Source organism: Phocoena phocoena, chromosome 13, assembly GCF_963924675.1.
Source record: "Phocoena phocoena chromosome 13, mPhoPho1.1, whole genome shotgun sequence".
Lineage (NCBI taxonomy): Eukaryota > Metazoa > Chordata > Mammalia > Artiodactyla > Phocoenidae > Phocoena > Phocoena phocoena.
Window position 1 is genome coordinate 57,402,240 of NC_089231.1, and position 27,743 is coordinate 57,429,982.

A 27,743-nucleotide genomic window follows, 5' to 3' on the forward strand; every position below is an offset into this window, starting at 1 on the left:
AGAAAATAATATACGTCAATTATACCTCAATAAAAATTGTAGAAAAATAAAAGAGTGAACTCTTTGGACACAAAGTAAGCATATCAGATGCAGGCATATCAATAAAGGGTTAATTTTCATATCAAAAAAGTGTTAATTTTTCTCAACACGTTTCTTTGGATTGGCTTTAAACACAATGAAAATGATGCTTCAGTTCCTAAAATGAATACTTAGTGCTGACAGTAAGGACAAACTGAGAACTCCTTCAGAGATAAACGATAAGACTGACTCCCCTCAGTAAAACTCAGCTCTGTGGTCAAATCTAGTAATTTTCTGAGGAAGAATAAAACATTTTTTTTAGAGATTTTCAAAAGTCCAGAAGTGAGGTAAGAAATGGCAGCGACTGCACTTAGGCGTTAGGTGGGCGGTTGGTAACAGAAAGGCTGATTCTTAGTCCCCGGCATGCGAGCAGCTGGATGTCAATGAGCTGCAGGAACACTCAGCGCCCTGCAGACCCAGCTGCTAACCTGCTCGTCTCTGGAGAGGATGTGAGGCAGAGGTGTCTCTCTGGTAATTAAAAACCCCCAGAAACACTGGGATTAGAGCACAGCCTCTCTTCTAACAGAAAAACGAAAACTTTGAAAATGTGATTCTGTGATACTAGCTGTACTTTTCAAGGCCTGCACAGGCAACCAACCATATATCTACACGTATTTTGTTCCCCATCTGTCTACACTTTTTATCCTGGAAAAAGACAGGCTTTCTCTACCCTGAAGATGAATGAGGCCTTTGATGTCATGCAAATGTTAGCTCTGGGCCAAACACGTACAATCCTGAAAGTAGTACACTTAGAGAATAAGAGGTTTAAATGCATTTACCAGTTTTATTTTGCTATGCGGAAACATACATTCACCATGGCTGCGCGACGCGGTTGACAGTGAAATGGAGAATATAACTCTTTGAAGGCTATTTATAACTAAACACTAAATAGTTTTATTACAGTGGAAATTCTGTACAGTTTAAGGCTTGGCTCTGAACTAGACTGCAAATATGGACCAGATTTGAAAATAAAACACTTTTTTTTCAAGTAAAAGAAGAAAAATCCATTAAAAAAAATACAAGGACGAAGAAATGAAGAGAACAAAGCAACAGGAGCCCAACGGGTTTTCCCGGAGTGAAATTTCATCATACGGTGAACTAACAAAAATACAGGTCTTCTTTCCAAAATAATGACAATTTACATATTTAGGACTTGTTAGGGAACTCTGGGAGGCTTTCCAGACTGAACGCAGACCAAAGCGGACGACGGGGAAGAAATCACATTGATACGCTAAAGTCAGTACTACTTTCTAACGGTTAAATTAGATGACACAAAGCAGGATTGTGAGCGCTAAATATTTCCAGAGGATTGGAGAGTCGTTACTGCTGACAGGTGAGAGTAATAAACCAGAGGAAACAAGTACAAGATTCAAGTTATTTAATGAATAAACTCGGTTATTGGCACATCTAATCTGGGAAAAACCTGACACACGGGACTAGACAGCTTCTAGCAGTTTAGGGTAATCTTTGTTGATCCGTAAACAAAAGATCTGTCACCTAAGAAACTGCAATTTTGTTTAGACTTTAATAATCACCAGCTATGAAAGGCATGGATTGTTTTATGTGTTACATGAGATCACGGTTTCTATTGTTGGTTATGAACGTGCAGGTGTAGCTGAGAACTCAGACACTGTGTGAAACGTAAAAATGCTGCTTGTTTTGTAATTGTATCGTTGCTTCATGCAATGTCAGTTTAGTGAGGCTGACTCAGATTGCTTTATTATGGGAAGGTCTCTGCCAGTGTCTTTATTAAATGGTCAAGGTCAGTTCTTCTGGATTGAAATTGTCCATGGGCAGATGCAAATCAGTGGGTTAGAAGAGGAAACTCCACATAGACTCTGGGTTTTCTAATGGTTTGCGTGACTGGCTTCAGGTGCACCCTAGGTTATTCCTGCAGAAGAGAGATTTGATCAGTTACTCGTCTGAAAACGCCTGAGAGTTTCCCTCAGATCGAGGTCATGGGAGAAGTATCTTGTACGATTATGAAATGCTCTTTTTGACAAGATACTGTAAAATACCAGTGTACGCCACTGACAGGCTTTCTCTGAAATAACCACATCGTCACCCAAGTGGCTCAACTCGATGAAGAGAACCTTCTTTTGGTTTTTTTTTTTTTTTTTTTGCTTTCTATCTTCCAAATTACCTTCTTAATTTGAATATAATGAGTGACGTTTATATTTTTTCCCTTTGAGAGAAGCCACTCATCAATCAACATTAACCGACGTTAGAGAACGTACTTATCTCATTTCTACATGTAAAGCATTTAAGAGACTCTTCTCACATAACCAAGGAGCTGCATTCAGCATTCAAAGCCTTCCAGGGATGCTCAGGGCCCCTCGAGTTCTCGAGGGGCGGGTTAGTATGCATGACAAGTCTGTGCACACACAGAAGATGCTGTCTGCTCGTGACGTCGGCCAAACAGTGGCTGGAAAGGCACGCGCTTTCTGGAGGAAAGCAGGACCACAAGACTGCATTTTTGCTTCCTCCTGAGACACGATACTACACTCGGGGAAAAAAATCATCCCAAAGAATACAGGAAATAGATGACATCCACAATGAGAGTGAGTGCTCTGGTCTCAAATTGTAAAACAAAGCAAAGACAAAAACATAAACAGGCTAGCACCAAACACGGTGGAAGAGAAAGCTTACTTACAATGGGATAATGCAGCCAACGGAAGGAGAACAGGCTATATTTTATTTCCCTAGTATTTGGAACACACAGATTGCACCTCTCAGAACAAAACCATCTTAGCTCTGATTAGGCTACATGGCAAGTGAAACCAGATCCGACCTTTCAAATGTGGATAATGGGAGGAGCACAGAGCATGCATTAAGAGGGGACATGCGCAGGACCAGGCAAGCGGACTCTGCTTTCTCTTTATCCTCTCACTGGCAGGGGAGGTAAAAAGTCCACAGTATGGAGCCTCCAAATATGAAACAAAGCAGCAGCCGCAAACCAATTTTCCATCCTCTTGATACCCAGAGCCCTGCAAACGCCAGTGAGAGAAAAAGGAGAGGGAAGAGGCAGGGGGAGGGAGAGAGGGAAGCCCTGGGCCACATGCCAGCCGAGGCCAAGCCTAGAGAACCAGCGCCACCTCTTACCTGGGCTCAATCCTCTCCATCTTCAGGGGTGATCTCGGTCTCTTTATGGACCACTACTTTGGTCACTGACATGTCAGGGTGCTGCTCTTTGGCCTCTTTAATTGCCTGAGCCAGTGCCTATCCCCAGGAAATCACAGAAAGGCAGAGACAAAAAGGAGGCGGGACGTGCAAGATCAGAGCCAGGTGGAGACTCGGGAGCAAGATCTATACACAGCTTACAGATGGGATACGATGACCGCAAGGGGCGTCGTACGCCGCGTACTGCAAAGTCAACTCAGACCGCAAAGGGCGTCGTACGCCGCGTACTGCAAAGTCAACTCAGACCGCAAAGGGCGTCGTACGCCGCGTACTGCAAAGTCAACTCAGACCGCAAAGGGCGTCGTACGCCGCGTACTGCAAAGTTAACTCAGACCACAAAGGGCGTCGTACGCCGCGTACTGCAAAGTTAACTCAGAAAACTGTTTAGACTACAGGCTGGACTAGAAGGACAGCTCTGGGAAGAGTACGACCAGCTAGTGTTTCTCCGTCTCCCTGCCGGGGTATCTACCCTCTCTCACACGCTACCTGGTCATGGTCGATGTCCGCGTCTCCCGTGATGACGATTCGCTTCTCGATTCTCGTCTCTGAAATGCCTCCTTTCACAGTCTGAAAGCAACACATAAGCATTATGAATTTACCGTCACTGTTGACCGGGGGAAACGGCGGAAAATGCTGACACAGCTTTAAGCTGCATCATTCATTCTTTAAGAATTGAAACCGAACCCTATGGCAGTTATTCACAACGGTTCATTTCAGAAGTGAAGCCAGAATAGAGTCCTTCAGGTTTTGGCTGGCTGGTGTTTCTGGGACATCTACCATACGCTGTGCACTGGAGTTAAGGGTTATGCAAAGGGCATCAGAATGCATATTCTTAAACGGAACCTGGCATGTGAGGACAGATGCACCACAAGTACAGCAGCCGTGAGAGCTCCAGTGCAGCTGCCTGGCATCCTGGTATTCACCTATCTGCTGGTGCGGCCCAACCCAGAAGCTCTGAACGGATACCTTCCTGCATCCGTTCCCACTCCACTTACTTTGGTGATGTGGGTGGTGGTCGTGGTGCTAGTGGTTTCAGATGTGATCGTCTGTGCGCTCATGAGCACACCTGGCTCCAAATCAGCACCAAGATCAACCTAAGCAAGCAAAGGGGGAGACGCCACACTTGAATATTGATGTTACCTCTCCAGACGTCTGCTATCTCGGTTTAGGGCGTGACGATGCGTTAATTATCTGCACAATCGCTGTGCTGTTCCATCAGCATCTGGGAGCTGCCACAGACTATGGACTGAATCAAACTTGGCCATTGTTAACCCTCATTAAAAAGTTGGGACTTCAGAAATGTGAGCAGGGGCTGGTTGAGCTAGTAGTGTTCTTCCTTACCTATGGCTAGGGAGATAAGATTTCTGAGCCTCTTTCTACATTTCAAGTTATGTGAAGACCTGCTTAAGTCACCTGCTCTTCCTTGATCGGTAATAAAATTACAATTACTGCACCATTCTTGATAGAGACAGTTGGGTCCTCTGAGTCTCACAAATTAAATATCATGTAGTGACACTTAAATGCATGAAGCCATTCATGGGGTAAAACAGGTGCCAGGGCTCTGGCCTTCATAGACTGTCTTACCTGTGATGATTCATATGTTATGGTTTTTGTTTCTGTGTGAACTACAGGCACTTCCTTGGTAGAAATTTCTAGCTTTACTCCTCCTGGTGAAACACTGCCAAAGCTGATGGTTTCTGTCTTCACAGTAGATGACTATACCAATGGGAAGCAGGCAGAGTGGCTATTAAATTTTGCAAACACACACCTTTGTTTTTTTCCCTCCCCTCTTGGTGGATATAGATTAAGCACAGGTTGGTATGAAATAAATGTTTACATTTTACATGGGGGGCAGTTGGGGAATGAGGCACACAACAGATACATGTCAGTCTCCCAGAATTCATATGGAATGTTCCAGGTACAAGAAAATATTTCGAAGGAAATTGAAAAAACCCACTTTTTTACATTCCCTCTCCTCTATCTCATAAACTAATTTTAATAGATTAAAAAATCATAAATTAGCCTTTTATTGAAAAACTTCTTAGACAGAAGGAACAAGTAATAAGACATTGAACCACCACCCCTCACCCCGCCCCCACGTACTTCAGGAATTTCAATAAAAGAGAATAAAGAATAAATTCTAGCACTCGGTGCCTGGGCAAGCCTGGTTTTGGTCCTTTTGGATAAGTACACCGATCAGAAATAAATTTATCAAGTTTTCTAATATCTTGGCAGGTTTATTGCCAGTTACGGTATTATTGCCAGTTTATTGCCAGTTACGGTTTATTGCCAGTTACGGTAATTGCAAAGAGAGTGGAAACCATTTCCTGGAACTTTAGGTAGTGAATAATCATTATATATGTTTGCATGGGACCCCAGACCAGCATGGAGACCCCATAATTGCCATGCAAGAAGGCAACAAGAGGACAAACAAACTGCTCTTGGAAAAGGAAGAAAATTAAACCTAGCCCTGCCTTTATGCTTAACTAAATTTCAGGGACTTACTTCAGCACTAAAAGTTAACATTAACCGCTAGTTACCTCAAAATGAGGTTTTTGTTCCGAAGCTTCAGGAACGTGGATGGCTGCACTCTGCTCCTCCTCTGGCTCTTGGGAAGCAGCTGCCATCTCTCCCTGCTCGAGGACAGCTTTGTCGGCCACCTCCCCTTTTTCCTCCTTCGCTCCCTCAGTCAGAGCAGAGACCTCCTTCCCTTTCACATCAGATACGTCAGCAGATGCTGCCTGGGTCACAGCGTCCATGTCATCTCCAGCTGCGTAAGAAGCATCCCCACTCGCATGCACATTCATCACATGTCTTTCCTCCACCAATGCCGTTTCCTGCACAACCTTCTGGGTGCTAAGTGGCTGGGGGTGCTGGGTTGTTTCCGTCTCTATTTTGCCAGACTCCGTCTTGGTTTCCATTTTCTGCATGGAAAAAAAATTGTGGTGTCAGTGTGACTTTCCACAAAGCAAAGGTCAGAAAGCAAAAAAAAAAAACAACAAAAGCAGCCACTCACCAGGGTACCTAAAGCCAGTACCAGTGCTTATAACCAGCAACGCTTAGAGAAAATATAAATTAGCTTTCATTCCCCCCACCAGAGTCTTTGATGCCTGCCCTCTGCCTGACACATAGCCTCGAACCTGTGCTGCTTCTTCGGATGTTGCAAAAGAAACAAGAGTGCGGTATAAAATGCAATTAAAAAACCAAAACAAAATGAAAGCATTGGAGCACATGCATATTGGTTTTGGCTGCTTCCTTACACCTAACAGGTGACATAAAATGCTTTAAGAAATTAAATGCTGTTAAAACGTCTCAGCACGATTGCTTTCTGAACATCTGAAGTATGTTCTTGTAATGGAACTAAAGACATGTGATGCAAACGTGGGACAGGCACAGAGGGGTGTAAGTGAAGACCCCTCTCAGGTGTTTAAAGCAAAGCCACTTGGATGCAACACACACACACCCCGAAAAGGCACAAAGAAAAGGCAAAGAGGCAGAGACAGAGACACCGAGGATGGAAACAGATGGCCACCTGCACCCAGCTTTGAGAAGTGGAAGTAACCCCTCCTATGAATTCTGTCGGCTTTCTCGCAGACTCTAATAAGCTGAAGATTTCAGAGCCATCCATGAGCTTTTCTCCAGAAGACTGTTTAGTCTGAGTGAACAGAGAAATGGAGAGTCAAGCACAGAGGTCGGGACACAGGAGGGCAGGTACTCATTCACAGCTGGTTAGACAGAACTGTAGGCGCGGGACCCAGGGCGAGGGATGGAGGGATCTACAGACAGATTTGGAAACACATAGGGATGGGAAATCAACAGCAAATCGGGGTGAGCAGGGGCTCTGGTTTGGTAAAGCGGAGAGAGTTCCTGAGGTTAGGGCGGTGCTGGGTGAAGCGGATCCTTTCACCCGGCACCGGCACCTCAAGCCCCGGCAGCACCACCCCACCTCGGGGACAAGAGCTGGAAATAAAACGGCAGGTATCTCAATGCTCACGTCAGACCGCGGTAGTGACTCAACCATGAAAACAACAAAAAAGCTTGGGTTGGCGGCTCTCAACATAAGCCAAACAGCAAGAGAAATGGAAAGGCTCGGGGTGGAAGGGCTGCCTTGGCAAACGTCATGCTGGAATCGGAAACGGCGGCCCAAAGGCAGCACCGGTTACCACGACTTGGGACGTGGCCGACTCTGTGACAACGTATTGGGTGGTGGCGACGGTGATGGCCGGTTCCTGGGAGTATCTCCACTTGGACAGGCTCTTCCTGCGGGGACTGAAGGGCCCCACCTTCAAGGTCTCGGCCTCGGCCTCGGGCTCCGCTCTGCCCAGCCGCTCGCCCTCCAGACTGGCATCCCTCCCGGGCACGTGGCTTTCCTCAAGAGCATCACCCTCGGGGCTCTGCAGCCGGGACTCGGCTTCCCTGATGGGGGCCAGCGACTCCGACGGCCTCCGCTTTGGAGTGTGGACCTCAGGCCCCCTCCTGGTCCTGTCCTCGGTGAGGACTCCCAGGACCTCGAACTCTGCCAGGACACAGGTGGTCTTCATGGGCTCGGCCGGCCCTGGCTCAAGAGGGGAGGGGGACACCACCCTCTCCCCTTCTTTGACTTTTCCTGTCATAGTGACAATTTTTCCAGACACGGTATCGTAGGACTTTCCGAGTGTGTATATTTTCTGTTTGTTCTCTTCCTTCAAGTGCATTTCTCGGGCCAAGTCTTCAAAGCTCTGCACTTCAGTGGCGCTAGATCCTAACGAGTCGGCGGGGATGTCATCAGTTCTAGCGCTCACGGTCACCACCTTGTACGTCACAATCTTTTTCGAATCACCATCAACTACCTCAGTGGGTATTTTGTCTACAATAACCCAGTCCTCTGTGCCCTATATTTGGAATATAAAAGCTAAATTAGAAGTTCTGACGGTATCTCATTTCTAAAATAAGAATCCTTTAAGGCAATCAGGGTGAGAGCTACACTCAGGCCTGGGAGGTGACTGCACAGGGCTGGGGTTATTTTTATTGATTATGGCTACAATCTCTTCCCATCTGAAATTTATTAACTCTAACCTGCAACTTGGAATACGGTCTGCGTGTACACTCGCAATTTCAGATTTCTTGAAATACTTTGGTGGTAAATTTTGCAAAGACTATATTTGATCTTATGCTAAATGTCTGATCATTTTGTATGTCAAGATTAAACAACATTTTTGAAGCTGTTGTACAAGTTATTTAGCTTTACTTGTGTGGACATAGAAAAGACAGTTTTCCATGTGAAACAGAACACTGTACTTCATATCTGTTGTTCTCACAAAGAACGTGCCAGCATTTCCACAAATTTCTGTGAAAACCATTTTCCATGTTTGTGAATTATACTTCCTTATATGGGAGACGGAATCCACTCTAGCACTTATTATCCAATAAGTATTCAGTGCACCTGTGTTCCAGGCATTGTAATGAACTATTTCCCACTGTTAGGACACTGTCGGAGCCTCTTAGAAATAGGTCACAGTGGTCTGTACCCTGTTCCGATTTTATTTACAACCGAAGTTCATCGTCTCAGGAGTTTCTTTGCCAGTTTCCTTAGTGTTAGTTCCAATAAGGCAGACGAAATGCAAGTTATGAAACTTCTGTATTTGGGGAGCCTACCAGGACGTTGTTAGGAGGTAACTAGTCTAACAGGTTACAGAGGGAAGAGAAACCAAGCCAGGAGCAAGGGAGCACCTTGGTTTACATTTTAAACTTGGACGTTTGCTACTTTCGTATTTATCCTAGCCTGAATCTAGAAACAGGTGGGCCTTAAGAAAAAGGATTACAGATCCATCTATAGGCTGGTGCCGGATTAAACAAAATGAATTGAAAAATAACCTCTAGGGTGGATGGGACAGTTTTCTGGAAAATGATTTGACGAGAGGTAACCACAGAGCCTCCTTCCTGAATTCTCTTTATCACACTCGGCTAGTGGGAAAACCAATAAAAGTTCAGAACTTTCAAAATCAGTCAAGGTCATCTAAATTAGCATCACTCTATGGGTGAAAGAGGTACTAAAAGGTCCAGTAATATCATTACGAAGTATAATCATAATGTTTCAATGACCACACACAGATATAATCACCTAGGAGCAAAAGCCACAAAGAAATGATAGCTAACGGATAACTAAATTAGTAACAAAATTCCCTACTTCCCTCCCCAGAATCTAAGCAAAAATGATATACCTACCTTAGTGGCAAACAAGGTAAATTTTAAAAAGAAAGGAAAAACTACAGACATTTTAATGACACTGAAATCTGAAGAGCAATTTCCTTCTGGAAAATTCCTTAATGTTTGTTTTTTACCTGAGACTCAAAGAATGGAGAGCTTCCTTGCTGCAAAAATAGAACCTTTTCAGAAATCTCTCTTTCTTCTTTGGTCTGTTTGAATAAAGGGGGTTGGGTTGGAGAAGAGGAAGCAGACAGTTTCCAAAAAGGCAAGTTAGGAAGAGAGTTCTTTTCTTGTGCTACACATACAATACTCATTCATTTTTTTTTTCTGAAGAAGTAAATTAGTGCCTATTAATTTGGAAAATGGTCTGAAGCCATCTCAACATTTAACAATTATTTCCAAAGAGTAACAGACTATGTTTTGAATCTCCGGTGTTCTTAGGATTCAAACATTTCTCATTTCTACAAACACAGAATATGCAAGAGTGGCATAAAGAGCTTTCTGGCATTTCAGTAGTGTTCATATGTCAGTGATCTTCAATACTGTAAAAGTGAGTATTAAAATGAAAATGTTAAGATTAAAAAAAAATTAAGTTAGGAATAAATTCTCACTTCCATGTCCGACAAATTCTTGATCATATTCCCTACTGAAGTGCCGCCTGACACAGAGAAAGGAAATACACGTGGGTCACTGCATTCGCTACTAATCTGAGAAACCCAGTCATGCCTAGATTGATGTCTTTATTCCACAAATAGACATAAGGTTATAGCTTTATTTGAACTTTTATAACATGGCAAATAATCCTGAAAAGTCAACTCCAGAATATCTTGGTGAAGAATTAAGTATTTGAAGTCATACTTGTCTTTAACATATAAAATTTAAAAGGACATTAAGTATGTTATGTTAGAACAGTTTTTTTCCTTTCATCTTTTTATTGCTTCCTTTAGTATCAAATAGGCATAATTCAAGGGGCAATACGTTAGCTACCGAGCCTGTCTCTGTGTACAGCACACGACCGCATAGAATAGTGAACAAAAGGATACTTTGGTAAAGTCATCTAAAAATAATAAACGTTCAAAGTTTCTAGACGAATGGAACTTTGAAAATAAACCCTCTTGTTGATGATAAGCAGTATGCTTTTATGAGAGGTGTTTAAAATTCCTAGGTATGTATCTACAAAGCTATCAGTGCTATATTTAATCGTTTGCCTGCAAGAGGTTGTAGAGGAGCATCTGGAATGTTATCTGGAATGACCTGCTGACAGATTTTGATAGCATCGTCCTCATATGCTCCTTTTAAATGAGGAACAAATAAGACATTTCAAAGGGGGAAAAAAAAAATCCCTGTCCTGTCCCATTTTGGAGAAAGATATTGCAAGAGACAAAATGTACCATGTGGAATCGTTCAATGTGGATTTATTTTTTAAACTTTCAATCATAGCCTCTTTTTCAAACAGAAATAAGAAACAGGAAGTCAAAATTATAGACACTTTTCAGAATACCACGGCTAGGCCTCTAATTATAATCACTGAACTACATATTTTCCTACAATGAGAGCTTAAAAAAAACAACAGCAGTGGTTTTCAGCATATCCTGTTATCTGACATCAACTAATTTTAAAAACGTCTGTGTCTGTAAGTAAAAATGTCCACACTGTCTGCATCCAGAGCTGTGCATGTCCCATAATAACGGAAAAGGGTAACATAAGGGGATAGATGTTATCATTAAATCCTGTATACTGTCAACCCCAATCCAGTGAGTTCTGCTAAAGTTAAGAGGTACTGATAAAGAAAAGCTGATAATCGAAACATTTACTAGGGGTTAAGACAGAGTCAGAGGCACACCCTGACTATTTCATTTAGTTCCTTAAACGTTCATGCCTGTGTCATAATTGGGACACAAGGCCCTACAGTGGCATGCAAAATTCACAGAGGTGTTACTTGCTCAGATGATTAAGGGTCTCTATGGAGCTGTGACTTTCATTTCTGCTCGGGCCAGGGGTTCTCAAATTGGGCTGTGAATTAGAATTATGTGGAGAGCTTTTAAATAAGAGTAATGTGTGGGGTGCACCTCTGACTAATTAAATCAGATTCTGATGTAGAACCCAGGCATCGGTATTTTAAAAATCTTGCAGGTGACTGTAATACGCATCTAGAGTTGCACCCCAGGGTCTGAATGGAAAGTCACAGAAGTCAGATTCACAGAATGGAGATAATTCTCTCTATCCATGAATAGATGATCCATAGTGAATGCATATTTTGCCCAATTTAAGGCCCATCCAAGACCTGAATAGCAAAAGTAAAGCTGGACAAGAAAGCAGAAAAATGCATAGAGAGAGTTGATTCTAGTTATTCATGGCAGTTGCGTTCTATAAAGTTGCTGTGAACACTGAATTACTGAGTACTGAACCATAGCTCCTAGGGGAAAGACAGGGTCAGGTTCCTGGGAGCTTCTGGTCATGAAATTTTCGTCAACTGATCAATGCATAACCTTGTTTTATGTGTGTTTCTGTTTAAAGACCCCTTATTTAATATCTATTATTGATCCATTAACATCAAACTCACAGCCAGCAGCACCATAACTTATCCTGAACAAAGCGTATCTGACACACATATTTTCCTATAAGGCACATCTCAGCCTTCTTGTACTTGGGAACACTAGACAGCACTTCAGCACTATGCCTGGAGGTCGTTTCAAATAGCAAAATCACCAACAAAAAACACAAAAAAGCAAAAATGTGGCACTAAACAGGCTGTTGCCCGTTCACCTTACCTGGGAAGGTGTGCCTTGAGCAATTTTTTTTTTTTTTAGGTCGTGACAGTGAGAGGCCCGCGCACTGCGATTTGGAGTGGCCCCCGCTTGCCACAACTAGAGAAAGCCCTCGCACAGAAACGAAGACGCAACACAGCAAAAATAAATAAATTAATGAATAAACTCCTACCCCCAACATCTTCTTTAAAAAAAAAAAAAAAATCAGGAGTCATCACATTTTTTTCAAAACAACATTGTATCACTGAGATTCCCCCCAAAATCCAACTAAGTGTGGCGTCACTGAATCAGTTTCTTTACCCTTCTGACACAAGCAATATTACTTTGAGAAGTCACTTTAAAAAATTAAGTTACATATTTTCTTTTAGAAATAATTGGACCTCTTTCTAAACTGGCCAATTATTGTTTAATTAATTTAAAGTGGGTCATATTAAATAAAAGGATAACATCAAATGAGTAATTTACTTAGAAAAACACCTGCCCTCTAAAATGAAAATCTTTCGTTAAGGTGTTTTTAAACAAATATGCTTTGTGTATGCCTAGCTGGCTGGGAGGATAAAATTATCTTTTGTGCTTTTCACAAAACCAATAACAAAAGCCAATATTAAGTTTTCATATAGAAATGAACAAGAATTTGGAGCATAAGAACTTGCCGGGCTGTCTCCAGGGCCCTCAAATGGAGGATAAACTGGGTGTCACCAAGGGCTCCGGGAGAAGGGTCAGATGGGAGCCCCAAGGCGAGGGAAGCGCGCATAGCCCTGACTTCCCAGAAGGGACCTCTCTTCCTCTGGGACTTGAAGCTCCTTGGAGCTGCTTTTTCAGAGCCCCTTTGATAACCAGGGTTATTAGCCAGCCTTGTTTTTAAGAAGCTCTTCTTTACATCTAGCAAGTCTCCCAACAATTTCCTCCCTTGCCGGTGGCAGTGGAGTCCTAAGGTACAGCTTCTGCTCACCACTCAGCAGACACTTGAAAGCAGTTACTAAGCCAGCTGCTGGTCTCCAGTCTACGTAACCAAACCACTTTGTGCTTCTGCAGAGGACATCTTTCCTCCACCCTTTAATCCTTTTAAAACAATCCTTTCTTAGGTCTACTGCAGTCTCTCTGCACCAACAGGGATAAGGCATCCACATCGAGGGTAAGTTCAGCGTATTCAAAGCATCGCCTCTTAAGTTATTAACATTCTTTGGGGTCATCACCGTTATTCTCTAAGAATTAGAGCGTTTAATAAGTGAAAAAAATTTCTTTTACTAGTCTAATGACCTACACTTCGACAGTCCCTTGTTTATTATCACCACCTTTAACTTCTCCAAGCAACTACCAGAACTTCCATTCAAAGGGCTGCTACCTCGCATGTCCCTGAGTGACAGCAGGGGAGGAGAGGCCTGACTTTTTCAGTGGCTATTTATTTTGTGTTTTTGTAACGTAATCCAGTATCTGCCATCTTCAGAGCCAGCACGTCCTTCCTTATTTCCAGCCCTCGTAGAAATAGGGTAAACCAAACTTGACCAGTTACAGTAAAACTTATCTGACCATAACTCATAAGTGGCAGTCTGACTAATGCAGGAACTACAATATTTAAATCAATCAGGAAAATCTGAAATTTTTGTGTCTTGAAACTCAAAACAATCTGAACGGAACCGATGTTTAATGGTACAGGAATACTCTGGTCACAGGACTTTTCATTTATTCTGCATAAAAAGGCCCTTTACAAAGTGATTCAAATGGTGACATGCCTTGTCGTTTTTTTTTTAGTGGGATTGGAACTGTCATGAACATCATGACTGTGGTCGCTTTAGATAAACAGCTTTCAAGGGAAGAAAGAAGTTAATATTATACTAGAAAGATGCCGTTTTAAAAAGCTACTTCTTTTGAAAGACAGATAAAGTAAGATGATGTGTAACAGCTGACAGTAAGATTAGTACCACTGCCACTGTGGGTCCCACACGATGATGGGAGCCTTGAAGTAGCACCAGCGGAATCCTCTACCTTGCTGTACATTTAAAGAGCGATTTCCTACATGGAAGACTTACTCAAAAAGACATTCTGGCCTTTACTTTCCCTATTAAAAACCAAATAAAAACTGATTATAAGTCATAATATAATATATATGTTTATATATATAAATCAGTTAAAATAACCAATTTTGAAAAATATATATATATGCTATAAATAAAAATGAAATAAAAAACTGAGCATACCCGTAAAAACCTGGTGTAGTAGTCCCAGAGTAAAGTATGCCCTGAAATGTTATCAACTTCATAACTGTTCAGTCAAACATTAGACAATCTCAATAGGCATGCTCATCTTGCAATTGATGAGAAACAGTCATGAATTTTCAAGGCATTTCTTAAAGTAGCGGAAGTACATTCAGAAAACCTGTTGGTTCAGTAATACAGTAGGTCAATGTCTCCCAGCTGTGAATCTAGAATAAGCAGATCTGAACCAGAGTTTCCTTGTTCGTTCCAAAGCACCACGGGATGCGATTACTCACTCCTTGGCCACCTAACATTGTACTGGCTATACACAGACAAGGGGTGAGATTCTCTACTCAGAAGCCTGCCACATCCTTTCCCTGCAGACCCTGCAGAGGAGCGAGGCTAGTGAACAGAAGACAAGTGCAACCCAAAGCCTGAATACCGACCTCTTCAGGTACCAGCGGCTCGATCATGGGTGCCTCCTCCTGCCGGGCGGCTAGTCGCACGGGGGAGGTGGAAAGCCTCTTTTCCCATTCGTTCGTGATGGCAGTGTCTGTGGAGGTTTCTAAAAAGGTTCTTTTCAGCTCACTAATATTGGTCTGATGTTTCATCAGGTCATCTTGGGTTTTATCTAGCTCCTATATTCAGAACATAAAGAATCCAACAGTCAACATTTTACGTTTGTTTTCCTTTCTGCGTGCTCTCTCTCGTTTTAAAAGTTAGGTCATTATCTCATTCGTAGTCAAAATAAAAGAATTCTGAGCAGGGCTCATGACACTACCACAAACACTCTGGTGAAAATGTGATATTTCCGAGGGAAAACAAAATCTAGTTCACGCAAGCATAAAAATCAAAAGTTTCAAAGGTCAACTGTTAAGAGTGTAATTCACACGTAACCAGAGAATTAAAATAAATACACACGGAGGAAAGGGGATCTACATCTAGGAGAGAGCAAGGAATCAGAGGAAGCTGAGAAGTCGACCGCACGTATTCACAGGTGAGAACACACCCTTCATGCATCATGGTACGAGCCCACAGGTTGAGCCACTAAAGGAAAACCAACACACACAAGCATGCACTGGTATATACCAATACCAACCTCTAACATAAGATTACTATGTTTGACATACACATTTTCACCCTTTATTCGCTTAATCAGACTATTCTGAAAAAAGTGGAGAAGAAAGGAAGGTAAGGGACATGGTAGTCACATGAACAAGTGCCATCCTCCACACCGCACCAGCACACAGTCACCACCACGGACCATGCTGCAGGACCTGAACACCACAGACAATGACGTATCACACACTGGTTTCTGCGGTTGTGTTTGATTTTGAATTTTCTACCTGTGCCTTGAGCTCTGCATCTTCCTCCTGGTCCGACTGCCAGCATCAAGAGAGAGTGGGAAATAAAGTCTTACCATGCCATCGACTCTAAGATGGAAGGATGGCTCTACATAAGCCAGCTACATGGGGGCGCTAGTTTGCTCTTATGTGAGAAGGCGTTTCTTTCTTATATATAAACCACAACGTTCTCACACACAAATTGTGAGCCTTAATAAGAAGACGGGGGCAAAAGATTCCTTGCCCCTTGGGTGTTTGACATTTTAACCTGGACACTTCCAAGCACGATGAACCCACACGTGCGCTTGGGAGGACTTGGGAGGACAGCTAGGACTTGGCAGGCTGTCCTTAAAAGACCTTAGCGACGGTTCAGGAAGTGGGGGAAGCCAACATCGAAATTAAAATTCACAAAAATGGCTATGAATATCCAATGATGAGCGCTCCCTTGGAGTGTAGGAGCCCTCACAATAATCCTATGAGGTTAGCTATTATGATCCCCAGTTTGTAGACCAGAGAACTGAGGTACAAAGAACTTAACACAGAGGTTCCCACATTAAAAAATTTCTTGGATCTTTGAATTTCTTGAACCCACCTACTTAAAAACAAATTTGGGAGAGGAGAGGGCTGATACGGATGGGGTAAGTGAGGAAATTAAATAGACCACCATCAACTACAAAAATCAACTATAAGACGCGGTCCAGAGTGAAATTATGGGTGACAAGTGGGTGATTCCAGAGCACATGGCCTTCAGCAAATGGATCACTTTGTCTGGGTCTCATTGGGGACCAGACTCTCTAACCCACACGCCCCACCCTGCACTGCTGTTACACTGGCTCCGGAAAAAAGAGAAGGGGGAGCGTTTATAAGAAGCGTTAGAGGGCTGGAGGCATGCTGATTCTACAGAGGTGGTGGGTTCATAGCCCTTCATTTTATTTTTAAGCTTCACAACCTATCTATGTTATACGTCTTCGTTTGCATGCTTCAAATGTTGTATAACAAAGTTTAAAACTGCTAGAGAAATTTATAGTATTTTATTTTCTCACAGCTGAGTCATTTGTTTTTAACATCTTTATTGGAGTATAATTGCTTTACAATGCTGTGTTAGCTTCTGCTGTACAACAAAGTGAATCAGCTATATGTGTACATATATACCCTCCCTCTTGAGCCTCCCTCCCCCGCCCGCCCCATCCCATCCCTCTAGGTCGTCACAGAGCACAAAGCACAAAGCTGATCTCCCTGTGCTATGTAGCAGCTTCCCATTAGCTACCTATTTTACACATGGTAGTGTATATATGTTAATGCTACTCCCTCCAATACCGTATATTAACGCATACAGATGGAATCTAGAAAAATGGTACTGATGAACCTAGTGGCAGGGCAGGAATAGAGACGTAGAGAATGGACTTGTGGACACAGGGAGGGGGAGGGGAGGAGAGGCTGGGACGAATTAAGAGAAATTTAAAGTAGTAGTATTAAAATATTTTTCATTTACAGCATACCTTAGGATTACAGTGAAATTTACTGAATGTATCAGTAGTTACATATAACTAATTCTTACAAAATTCAGATGCAATTGCTATATTTGGTGTAGAAAATGATTACCCTGTAATCAGTTTATATGTGACTGCTTAAAAGAACCAGTATGATAGTTTTACAGTATTATCTCTAAATTAAAAAATGATGACTTCCAAACTTTGAACTGAACTCTGGCATTTCCAAAGGAAGAGGCAATTAAACTCCATTTTGAAATGTTTTTCTGAACGTATTTTCAATGAAGTGATGTATAGATACTACCCATAACATTTTTAGTTCTTCCTAAATACCCAACTAGAAAATATTGTTATGACTGGATAATGGAAAAAACAACCTAATGTTAAACACTATCACAAAGTAAAAAAAAAATTCTGTTATTAGCACTTTAGGAAATGAACATCTTGACTTCCATTACTATAGATAAATATTGTTTTTACAGAAATTTTAATTAGTTACTGGTAGAGAAGATTTAGAAAACAACGTAAGCCACACACATATTTAATGAACCCTAAAGAATTAACAAAGGATAAATAAGAGCATAGTATCACTGGTCAATGTGATAATTTTTTTCCCAATAAAGCACTGACAGTAATTTGTTCATTTTCTTTTCCTTGGAAAATTCATTTCTTTTGAGTGACCCAGACTACATCCAGGCTATGAAAAATGAGTTAAGTAGTATAATCTTAACAAGCATTTTGACCATTTGGGATTTTAAAGTATATCTGTACCTAGTCAATAAGCTAATTACACAAATTGTACCACCCACCCCCAATTATGGCTATCATGCGTAAACATTTGGGATAAGGGAATACATTTTAAAAAAAATATACAGACTACTGCATATAAAATAGATAACTAATAAGGACCTACTGCATAGCAGAGGGAACTCTACTCAATACTCTGTAATAACCTATATGGGAAAAGAATCTAAAAAAGAGTGGATATATGTGTATGGATAACTGGTTCACTTTGCTGTACACCTGAAACTAACACAACATTGTAAATCAACTCTACTCCAATAAAAATTTTTTAAAAAGTATTACCAATTTAGCCAAGGGTTCTCAAAATGTGACCCTGAAATGGATAGAGTCACTGTCACCTGGGAACTTGTTAGAAATGCAAATTCTCCAGCCCTACCCCAGACCTTCTTCTGAATGTGAAACAGGAGGATGGGAACCTCCAGATGGCTCTGATGCAGGCCAGAGTTTGAGAACCACTGGTCTAGGCAGTAGAATATATTTAACTCCTACTGTTAAAAGTAGAATTTCTCTCCACCCTAAGAGGCAATATGCAAAGTTCCTAAAGGCAGAACCAGCGTTTTTGTTAGGCAACGGGCGGCACCCCACAGTGACTGTACCAACCTCAGTGGCGGTGGTTTCCCCATCAGCCGCGGTGTCCGTGCGCTCACTGTCGGTCTGTGGATCACAGAGGTGATCAGGTTCCGGGAGGAAGGCAGGAAGAGAAAACAAACCATCTCGTCAAGCGGGCAAGCCTGGGGCCTACAGTTCAGTCCCTTTTTCTGTGATCTGTATCGCACTACCTTCCCAACAAGAATGCAGGTTCAAACAAAAGCCAAAGAAAGGCCAGAGCTAGGTTCCATCAGCAGAGACACTCAGAGGAAGACCAGAGGCACACGGCCTGCGTAACCACAGGACGTGTATTAGCCAAGCTGACATGTCTGCTGCCATGTCATTCTTTCCCCCATTTTTAACTGAAACCCCTAGAAAGAGCTCCTAGAAATGTTTAATGCAAATAAAATTGCTGTTTATATATTTTTAAAAAAATTCTAGGAATAGGTCACATTTGAAAAGTAACTTCACATGTCAATTTAAATAAAAAACTGCTATTAACAGTCACTGGACTTTCAGCCCCTCATTTACACCATTTTGGTAATTTGCATCCATCTAAGACCATCAGGCTGTCTGCATTACCTTTTAATTATAAAAAGCACATGCCAGTGACTCACAGGCATATGTTCTATATATGAAAAATGTAACTCAATTCTCAAGTAGGATTGCTAACTAGGTATTTTTTAAGACTATATGTTGTTTATTTCGTCCCACCCTCCAACAGAAAGAGGTATAGAGAAGTATGTAATTAAATATCTCGTTCCAAAATAAACATTCAAATGAAGCAAATAATAGTAATGAAAAATAAGGAGAGAAGGACGGAGAGAGACATCTACTTGGACACAAATAAAACAAAGCACAGCATTTGACAGAGCCTAGGTTTTCAAGGGAGAATTACAATAGTAATTTCAAGACTGATTTTTAATCTGTTTTTATAGCGGTTTATGATTTACAACAAAAACTCTTTTTTTTCTGGAGGAGAGATGAGCCACAGCCATTGACATTGGGACATCTCAACGTCCTATATAATATTACCTGACTTTCCCTTCTCAACTCTCAAACTAGTCATTATTAAAAGTCCTTCGAGCAAAGTTGTGCGATTAGTAATTTGTCAACAAAAATCCATACTGGAGGCTCTAAGGTTGTGAATCTGTCTCTTAAAATAATCTCTCATTGCAAAGACCATGGATTACCAGCGGGAGGGCTGGGACTGTGCTCTTTGTGTCTACATGACTCTGGCTGGGTTGAATTCTTGATCCTCTCCCAAACTTTCATTTTCTGTATTCCTAAAAGAAAAGGAGTTGGAACTCATATGCTTGGCCTGTGCACCTGAGGTCTCCATCCTGGCAATCTGCTCCTGTGTCTAAGGGAAATCCTTTTCAGTAGGTTGGTAAAGAAAGCATGCTGAGAGCTTTCATGACCCGACCACCTTGGCAACACACCTGGAAGGGGGTGGCTATTAATTTTCTTATCGGGGTGATCACTGCTAGGGCATTAGCATGGCTTCACCAACTGACAGTCTAGGGCAAGGCCAGTTTGATTTAGGAAGAGAAGCAGGTCACTGTTCGAGGGGATGGGATAACCCGAGGAAACCTTAGGCTTTCAAGAACCAATAAGAACGACTTGGGCTCAGTGTGCTAACTAGTTGTGTCAAAGGCCTCGAAAGTTCTTGAAAGTTTTTCTCCTCCTACTTTGATTATTTCCCTTATGGCTTTAGAATTCACTTCAGCAGCTTTCCAGGCATCTTGGCACTGGAATTACCGCCATGGTTAAGAGTGAGGGGGTCTCAGGACAGACTGACATCAGCTCAAATCCTCTGCTATTTATTTAACTCTGTGGCACAGGGGGCAGGTTTCATATTTTAATCCCAATTTCCTTCTTGGAAAATGGGGAAAATCACAGCCCTAACTGTATCAGGTAACAGATACTAAGTCTTTATGCGATGCCTGACACATACACACAGCTAAAAATGCCTATAAAAATCATAAATATTGATATCAAAATAGTATTTCCTAAGTATTGCTATTATTTTTCCTAGCTATACACAAATAAATAGCAGCTTAGGCCATATCTAAACTCCCTCAATGCCCTACTCAGCACCTAGTCAGTCAGTCATTCAACAAACATAGTACCTGATCAATATACAGTTAATGACTGAAGTATTAAAGGCTGAATAAAGCAGCTTTTATAGCAACTTTTATTTATATAATATCCTATGTCTAAGAAAAACTGCAAAATGTATGGCATGCCATGGACTATCATATAATGTGTTTACACCATCTAAAATGTTAAATCAAGTGATCAATCTTTTCCTCTGGACTTCATCCACCTCCTTTCCTGGTATTATCAAAAAATTCTTCACAAGTTGACACATAATTACGGTGAGCTAAATTCATCTTACGTCTCTGGACAGACGTAGATGATTTAGTGTTCGGCCCCTCCTTATCTGACCAAAATTCTAGAAGGACAAATGAAAAAAAAAAAGCTAACAGCTCTGTAGTTTGAAATGATTACAGCTCTCTGCACTGGGTTTCACTCTTGAGAAGGGCTGGGACTAATTAAGCCACCACCACACGTGACAGATGTAAGCAGTGATGATAAAATATTTAAAAAGAATTAGAGTCATTAGTGATTTTGCAAAACCAAAGTGACGGAGCTGAACCGTATGTTACAAAGTCACCCGGTTTAGCTGCCAAAGCACTTGAGGCCCAGGGAATAAAACAGGCCGTGTCAACAAATGGCGAGTGTTTTTTTTTTTTTTTTTTTTTACCTGAATGACCTACATCTGAGTTCTCTAGCTCAGCTTGAACCAGAGCTCACAGCTCTTAACACTTGGGGTTGAGACGACATTGAACAGATGGCCAAATACAAAGTCATGTGGCAGGACAGCCGTCATGGGTGACCGAGGCTGGAGCAGAGGACAAGAAAGGCCGCCTCGGCCAGAGCTGGTTCACGGTCTCAGAGGAGGGTTTGCATGTGGGGGACACCAGCCACGCGGCCTCCAGCTTGCGAGGAGTAACTGCTGTGATTTGTTTTGCTGATGTAATGCAGACATGCCCAAGTTGAACATTAATTTTCATGCACTGATTACAACAAGATGTACACCCTGGATTAGGCACAAGATCTGTGTGGTTTGCTACATGAAAGTTCAGTTATTTAAAATGCAGAAAAACATAAAATGGCAATCTTTTCACCTTCTGTTAGCTTGATGACTAGCTCCACTGCTAAAGGAACGAAGATGAGCAGGTTGGAAACCAGCTAATATTATAAACAGTTTTTGTAGATAATACTGCGTTCGTCATAACTGTAGGTTTGGACCTACGTTATTTGATTATGTTGCTACTATGAGAAATGGTGATATTCAAACCTAGGATTTAGAGTGGTTTTTCTCTTAAAATGTTTTCCACGTACGAAAATAGCTACACATAGATAGATTTGGAGCTAAGTCACAGAGGATCCAAGAACCTTGCAAAGGGCTCTTAGGCAACATCAACTTGAAAAGCCTAAACTTTTCTTGGGAACGTCTTGGAGACCATTCCCACTTTTTTCCCGCTGCTGCAAAGAAACAGTCATAATACCACTAAATATAGATACGTACCTCACAATGCTATCTACTCACAGGTGCGGCTCGGATTACCATTTCTAGCTGAGCACAGAACTGAATAGACTTTCCTTTTTTAGTGTTGCTTTGACTTTGCGATTTTCTTTTTTAATGCTAGGTGTATTGGGTTTGGCTCCTGACACAAAACCCTCCAGAACTGCTGGAGGAGCCGGGGGCAGGCGTAGGCAGGAGGGTGGGTTTCAGCCAGGGGCCTGTTGGCACTTCTGTTCTTTTCCCCTGCGTTCTATTTAAAGGCTGCACAGAGGGAAACCGCTGGGCTGTTCACAGGGCAATGGAGTGGAGGGAAAGGGGAGCAATTAAGAGGAAACACTACCTGCTAGGATGTCACCTCCCCCAATGGCTCGGATGAGGGACGGGGGACTGACAGGCAGCCTGCTTTCACGGATGGAGGCTGAAGGCTCAAGTCCTTTCCTGGTCGCTAGCCACAGAGGCCCATCCAACTTCCCCAGCCTCACGCCGGAACTGAGAGAATGGGTGCCACCCAACACATGCCTTGGCATTGCTCGTGTTCATGAAATCTCAGCCCATTTTTACAGCGTATGGAAACCTAACAGGAGTCTTTCCTGATTGTGTTTGGAAACTGCTGTTTTCAACTGCCGCTCTTTCTGGTCCTGTTTCTGGCCCTGCCGATGACCAATGTCACGGAGCGTTTTAAACCGCTCAAGCCCCTCTTTCTGACCCAACACACCCACGGGATCGGGCTCCCCTCATGGAGTAACAATGACCGTCTGGCAATGACAATCAAAGAGCAGCGGGGGCATTTCAGAATCTCCAGGGAGGAGAGGGAGGCATTTACAGTCTTGGAGAGCTGCCCCGAGGGTGGTGACGCACCACGACGACGGCGGTGCTCTCTCCCGCCGCGCCCTGAGCATCCTTTACCTGGTGCGGATCACCACTGTGCATCGTTACAGCAGGGTACATTTTGGTAACTTGCCGCCAATCTAGTTGAAAGTTACCCATCCGTCTTCCGTGTCATTCCCTTTATTGAATGAGAACTGAACAGAGCCTTTAAGTCGACCCTGAGTTCTTACGTAGCTCACGGGTTGTTTATTTACAGTTGGCTCACGGCTGAGTCCTCCCCCACCCGCTGGAGTCGGTGGGGGTTGGCAGTGCGGTTCCGGGCCGGGCTCAGCCTGCTGCATCCACATGGTGTTGTGCCTAACCCCGGGGCCGGGTCGCACGCCCTGCACACAAAACCTCTGCACAGATTGGCACAGACGATAAATGAGGCTCTGAAAGTAGGACCACTATCGCAGCAGCCGTCTGAGACTGTTTCGGACCGCGGCCCCGAGCACGACAGGGACGCGTGTTCTATGCCGCGGTACACACCTCTTCCTCTGAACTGTCACTCGGGTCATTGTCTAGTGAGGCACTCAAGGAGGCCGCCTTGGGCTCCAGGCAGCAGAGGCACAGGGCCAGAGGGAAGGAGAGAGTGAGGGCGTATGGCACTGAGAAGGAGGCGGAGAGCAGGAAGAAGAAGATGAAGAGCACGCAGGGCACCAGAGAGGGCGAGCGGATGGGGAGGTAATGCCGCAAGCTCTGGGGCAGGAGGTGGCTCTCGGAAAGGTTGGGGAAGGACAGGTAGCCATCGTCATCCAGGAGAGAGGGGAAAGACTCGGGGAGTTGCAAGGAGAAGGAAAGCAGCGTGGCCCCTCTGCCCGGCCGCTGTTTGCAGCTAAAAGCCACATCGTGGTCCCCCAGGCACGGCTTCCCTCGGCCGTCAGAGTCCGAGGTGGGCTCCCCGTGCAGCTGCCCGGGGTCTCTGGCCGGCTCGACCCCCGACGGGGGGTGCCCGTTCTCCTTACACCTCCTGCGGAGCCCTGTGGGAGATGCAGGGGGAGAGCGGGCTGATGGGGGGGAGGGGGGACATGAGTCAGTGCCCAGCCCGGGTGACTGATGTGAGAGAGACAGCGAGAGAGACAGAAAGCAGCGAACAGAGGTGCAAAGGGACAAAAAGAAAACTGCAATTAGTTAATTTTCTTATGGGTACCGAGAAAAAAATCGTCAAACAAGAATTTCAGCACTAGGGTTGTTGGTGAATTTTAAGGTATTCAAGCGCATGCCAACACTGCCACGAATGGCCATCGTCTTCCCATTAGACCCTCAAGTCAAACACAGGGTGGGCTTGAAAAAAGAATCAGAACCGAAGATATCTGTGGGTAATCTCAACGACTACGTTTCATATGATCCAAAACTTCTGTTTAGACAAACAACTCTAGAAATTTTTAGGATGCCGAGAGCAGATGTAACTCTCTGATAACTTAAAACCAAGACTTTCAATAACTTCTCCTAATCTCCAGCTACCAGATCTGTTACTAGGGTTCACTTAGATTAAAATGACAATGAACCCAATTTTTGATTATTAAAGACAAAATCTCTAGCGTTACTTTTCCTTGGTTAGTCAGTTATAGCCAAAGCAGGTGGGTTTCCAAATCACGAAGTTTCTGACCCCACTCCTACCCATAAGCAGCTCCAATTAGGTTAATTCCACAGTGAGCACCGTAGGAACCTTACCTGTCCATAAAGCACCGAGGCTCTTTTGAAAACTACTGTTTTGGCCCCTTACCCATAATGTACACGGGCGAGCTTAAAGAAGTGGTTTCTAACAAGCTAACTAGCAAAAAAGGATGTGTCTTCTTGTGATGCGGTTCATCAGCACTCACTTTGCATTACTTGTGGTCCACAAATAATAGAAAGATACAATTCCCCCACCTTCCGGTTTTTCTTAGAGGAGCCGTAGGCTTAAGCCGCCTGGTTTGAGTCCTTAAGGGGACGATCAAGGCAGGCAACCCCACAATAGTGCTCCTGGGGAGAGGCATGCAGGCTTGTGCAGGGCAAGTAAGGTTCTTTACACCCTTCCTGGTCCCCGCAGTCTCCGTGACCACAGCCAGCTTTCTCTGCAGGTGGTGGAGGGATGCTGAGTGAGAGGGGTGGGAGAGAGACAAGCAAATGCCAAACAGGACCCAGGGCCAGCGTGGAAGCTGCTATAGCCGAGTTCAAGACAAGGTCACCTGGAGCCTGAAGATGACTGAACTTCTGCTCGTGTGTGTGTGTCTGCGTGTGTACTCACATGCGTGTTTCTGCCTAGTATCCTGAGAGCATGGACATTATCTGGTCTGCTTTGTGATGGTAATCCAACCCTGACTTGGTAAATATAGACAGAGGGTAAGAAAATGCACAAATAAAATTATATCATGGATCTAGTAGAATGTAGAAGTGTCTTTTTCGGTATCAGACAAGTATGTCTTTTCCTAATACTCACATCGGACATTAAACACTGTGTCTTAAACAAGACGCTGCCCAAATCTCACTGAGCTGAGAATAATGTACAAGTTACAAGCCGCCTTCTGCCCGTGGAGGCTGCCCCGTCAGCTGGGGTGATTGTTAGTGGGGAAACACACCTCCTCTCAGAGGAATCTAGGGACCAGTCGCTTAAGAACTATTTTCAGTAATACATTTTCATCTTGGTTAAAAAATAAGCGCCCTCTACGTTACTTTTTGAAGACAGAGAAGAATGAAACGACGGCTTCATCTTCCATGTTGCTGATTAGAGTGGTTTTTAGAGCGGCTTTTTTAAAAAAATTAATTTTATTTATTTATTTTTTGGCTGTGTTGGGTCTTCGTTGTTACGCCAGGCTTTCTCTAGTAGTGGTGTGCGGGCTTCTCATTGCGGTGGCTTCTCTTGTTGCACAGCATGGGCTCTAGGCACGCGGGCTCAGTAGTTGTGGCTCATGGGCTCTAGGGTGCAGCAGGCTCAGTAGTTGTAGCTCACGGGCTTAGCTGCTCCGCGGCATGTGGGATCTTCCCGGACCAGGGCTTGAACCTGCGTCCCCTGCACTGGCAGGCAGATTCTTAACCACTGCGCCACCAGGGAAGCCCTAGAGTGGTTTTTAAAGACAGCTTTGCAGCGAGGGAGATGTAGACAGCCCTTCACCTCCTTCAGCACAAGGCCTCAGCCACGGCCTCTCAGAAGGCATCAGGGTCACAGTGCTGGCTTCTCAGAGGCTCCGACTCTAAGAGAACAGTCTTCTTGGTCTTTCTAATCTCCCATGGCATAAAAGGCACCCAGTGATGCTGGCTTAGGGCTCCATCTCATGTAAACAAATCGCTGATCTTTTAAAATCAAACAAAGTGGGAGTGGATCGTTTATGGAGCAAACAAGTCATTTACTTTTATGGGGCACTTAATCATATTTACACATCCCTCAGAATGGAGTGTTGGCCTGGGCGACTTTCAGAAATCATGGGACACATTGGCTTTTCAAGTATATCATCTTCTGATCGTGACCTAGTTAGAACCCGCCTTAAACGAAAAGAGTGTAAAAACAAAATTCAGAACAAAGCGCATTTTAACAGCAAAAGTGATCCAAATATCCTTGCATTATGTCCTATCCTGTTTTTATTTTTGTGTTTGGCAAAAAAATAATCTTACCCTAAAAAAGGATGATGGACTGGGTCATTGGGATAGTCTAACATAAACAGAATGATGGTACGTTTGCCAATCTGCCCATTTAGAGGTCACTGTTAAATTCTTATCCAAAGGAGCATTTTTCTACAGAGTGCCAGCTGATTCTCTGCCCCGTACTCTGCATTTGAAGAGCCCACGTGCAAAAGAGCACTTTTGAATCAAATTTACCTAAGTTTTAGCATAACCTCTAAGTTATATGGCATTTTTATTCTGCTGTTTCCTTTCACTCTGTACTCTGTACATTCCAAGACCCACTCTTGTTTTTCCATTATTATTATGTATAAACCTCCCGGCATGTTCTTTGACTTTTAGGGAGCTGCTCTGCGACATACAAAATCCCGAACCAGAAGCAGGTTGTCTACACGTTTTTTGACTTTCATTTTCCTGAAAAGTTGCTTTATAGTGATGGACCTCCAGAAATAAACATAATATTTAAAAATAAATTGACTTTTGGATGAAATGAAGTGACCAAGTTCAATGAATAAAACACCCTGGAAAAATTACTGCCAAGTTCGCCCTCCGTCTTCCCTTGCAAACTTCGGCCTTAATATCCCTTTTCCAAAACACATCCACTGGCTACTCTGATGGTTAGGTTAAGATGATAAGACTGAGAGAGAGAAACAAACAGTGGAAACAGTGTATAAGTATGCAGGCTGTGGTCACTCAGCTACCAGCGGTCAGAAGAAGGGCAAAGCAATTACTGTGCATCTAGACAAACACACAGCCCTGGGTAGGAGGATGGGGCCAGAAACAAAGAAAACGGCTTTAGTGACAGTTCTGAATTGTGAGCCCAAACAGAAAAGTGTAATTCACTACCAAACGTATTGTTAAGATCTACAGACAGGACAGCTGTCCTGAAAGTCTCACGTAGCACCTCAGTTGTTCAATAAGAATTTCCCGAAAGTTAGAAAGGGCTTTTGCAGAGGAAAAGTGTTGACAGAGGACATACTAATTTAAAAGTTGACAACACGAAGGTGACTCATGCCGAGATACGGATTAGCCTAAGTCTTATTCACATTCCT

General features: G+C 43.2%; 1 protein-coding gene across 12 annotated transcripts in view; it reads right to left on the reverse strand.

The window, feature by feature from the left end:
* Window positions 1–842: 842 nt before the first annotated feature.
* Window positions 843–27,743, reverse strand: part of EPB41L3 (erythrocyte membrane protein band 4.1 like 3) — a 133,095-nt gene continuing 106,194 nt past the window's right edge. For 2 of the 12 annotated variants that reach the window (XM_065890303.1, XM_065890301.1), the window contains exons 12-20: window positions 18,645–18,698; window positions 15,754–15,789; window positions 14,854–15,045; window positions 6,791–6,913; window positions 5,799–6,182; window positions 4,843–4,974; window positions 4,254–4,352; window positions 3,745–3,825; window positions 3,187–3,297 (exon numbers count right to left, since the gene is read on the reverse strand). In XM_065890303.1, coding sequence (XP_065746375.1) covers window positions 3,187–3,297; window positions 3,745–3,825; window positions 4,254–4,352; window positions 4,843–4,974; window positions 5,799–6,182; window positions 6,791–6,913; window positions 14,854–15,045; window positions 15,754–15,789; window positions 18,645–18,698 — 1,212 coding nt within the window. Of the gene's footprint in view, window positions 1,970–3,180; window positions 3,298–3,744; window positions 3,826–4,253; window positions 4,353–4,842; window positions 4,975–5,798; window positions 6,183–6,790; window positions 6,914–14,841; window positions 15,046–15,753; window positions 15,790–18,644; window positions 18,699–23,583; window positions 24,148–27,743 lie in introns of those variants that run through there. The other 10 variants (XM_065890306.1, XM_065890304.1, XM_065890300.1 and 7 more) reach the window with 9 other exon arrangements.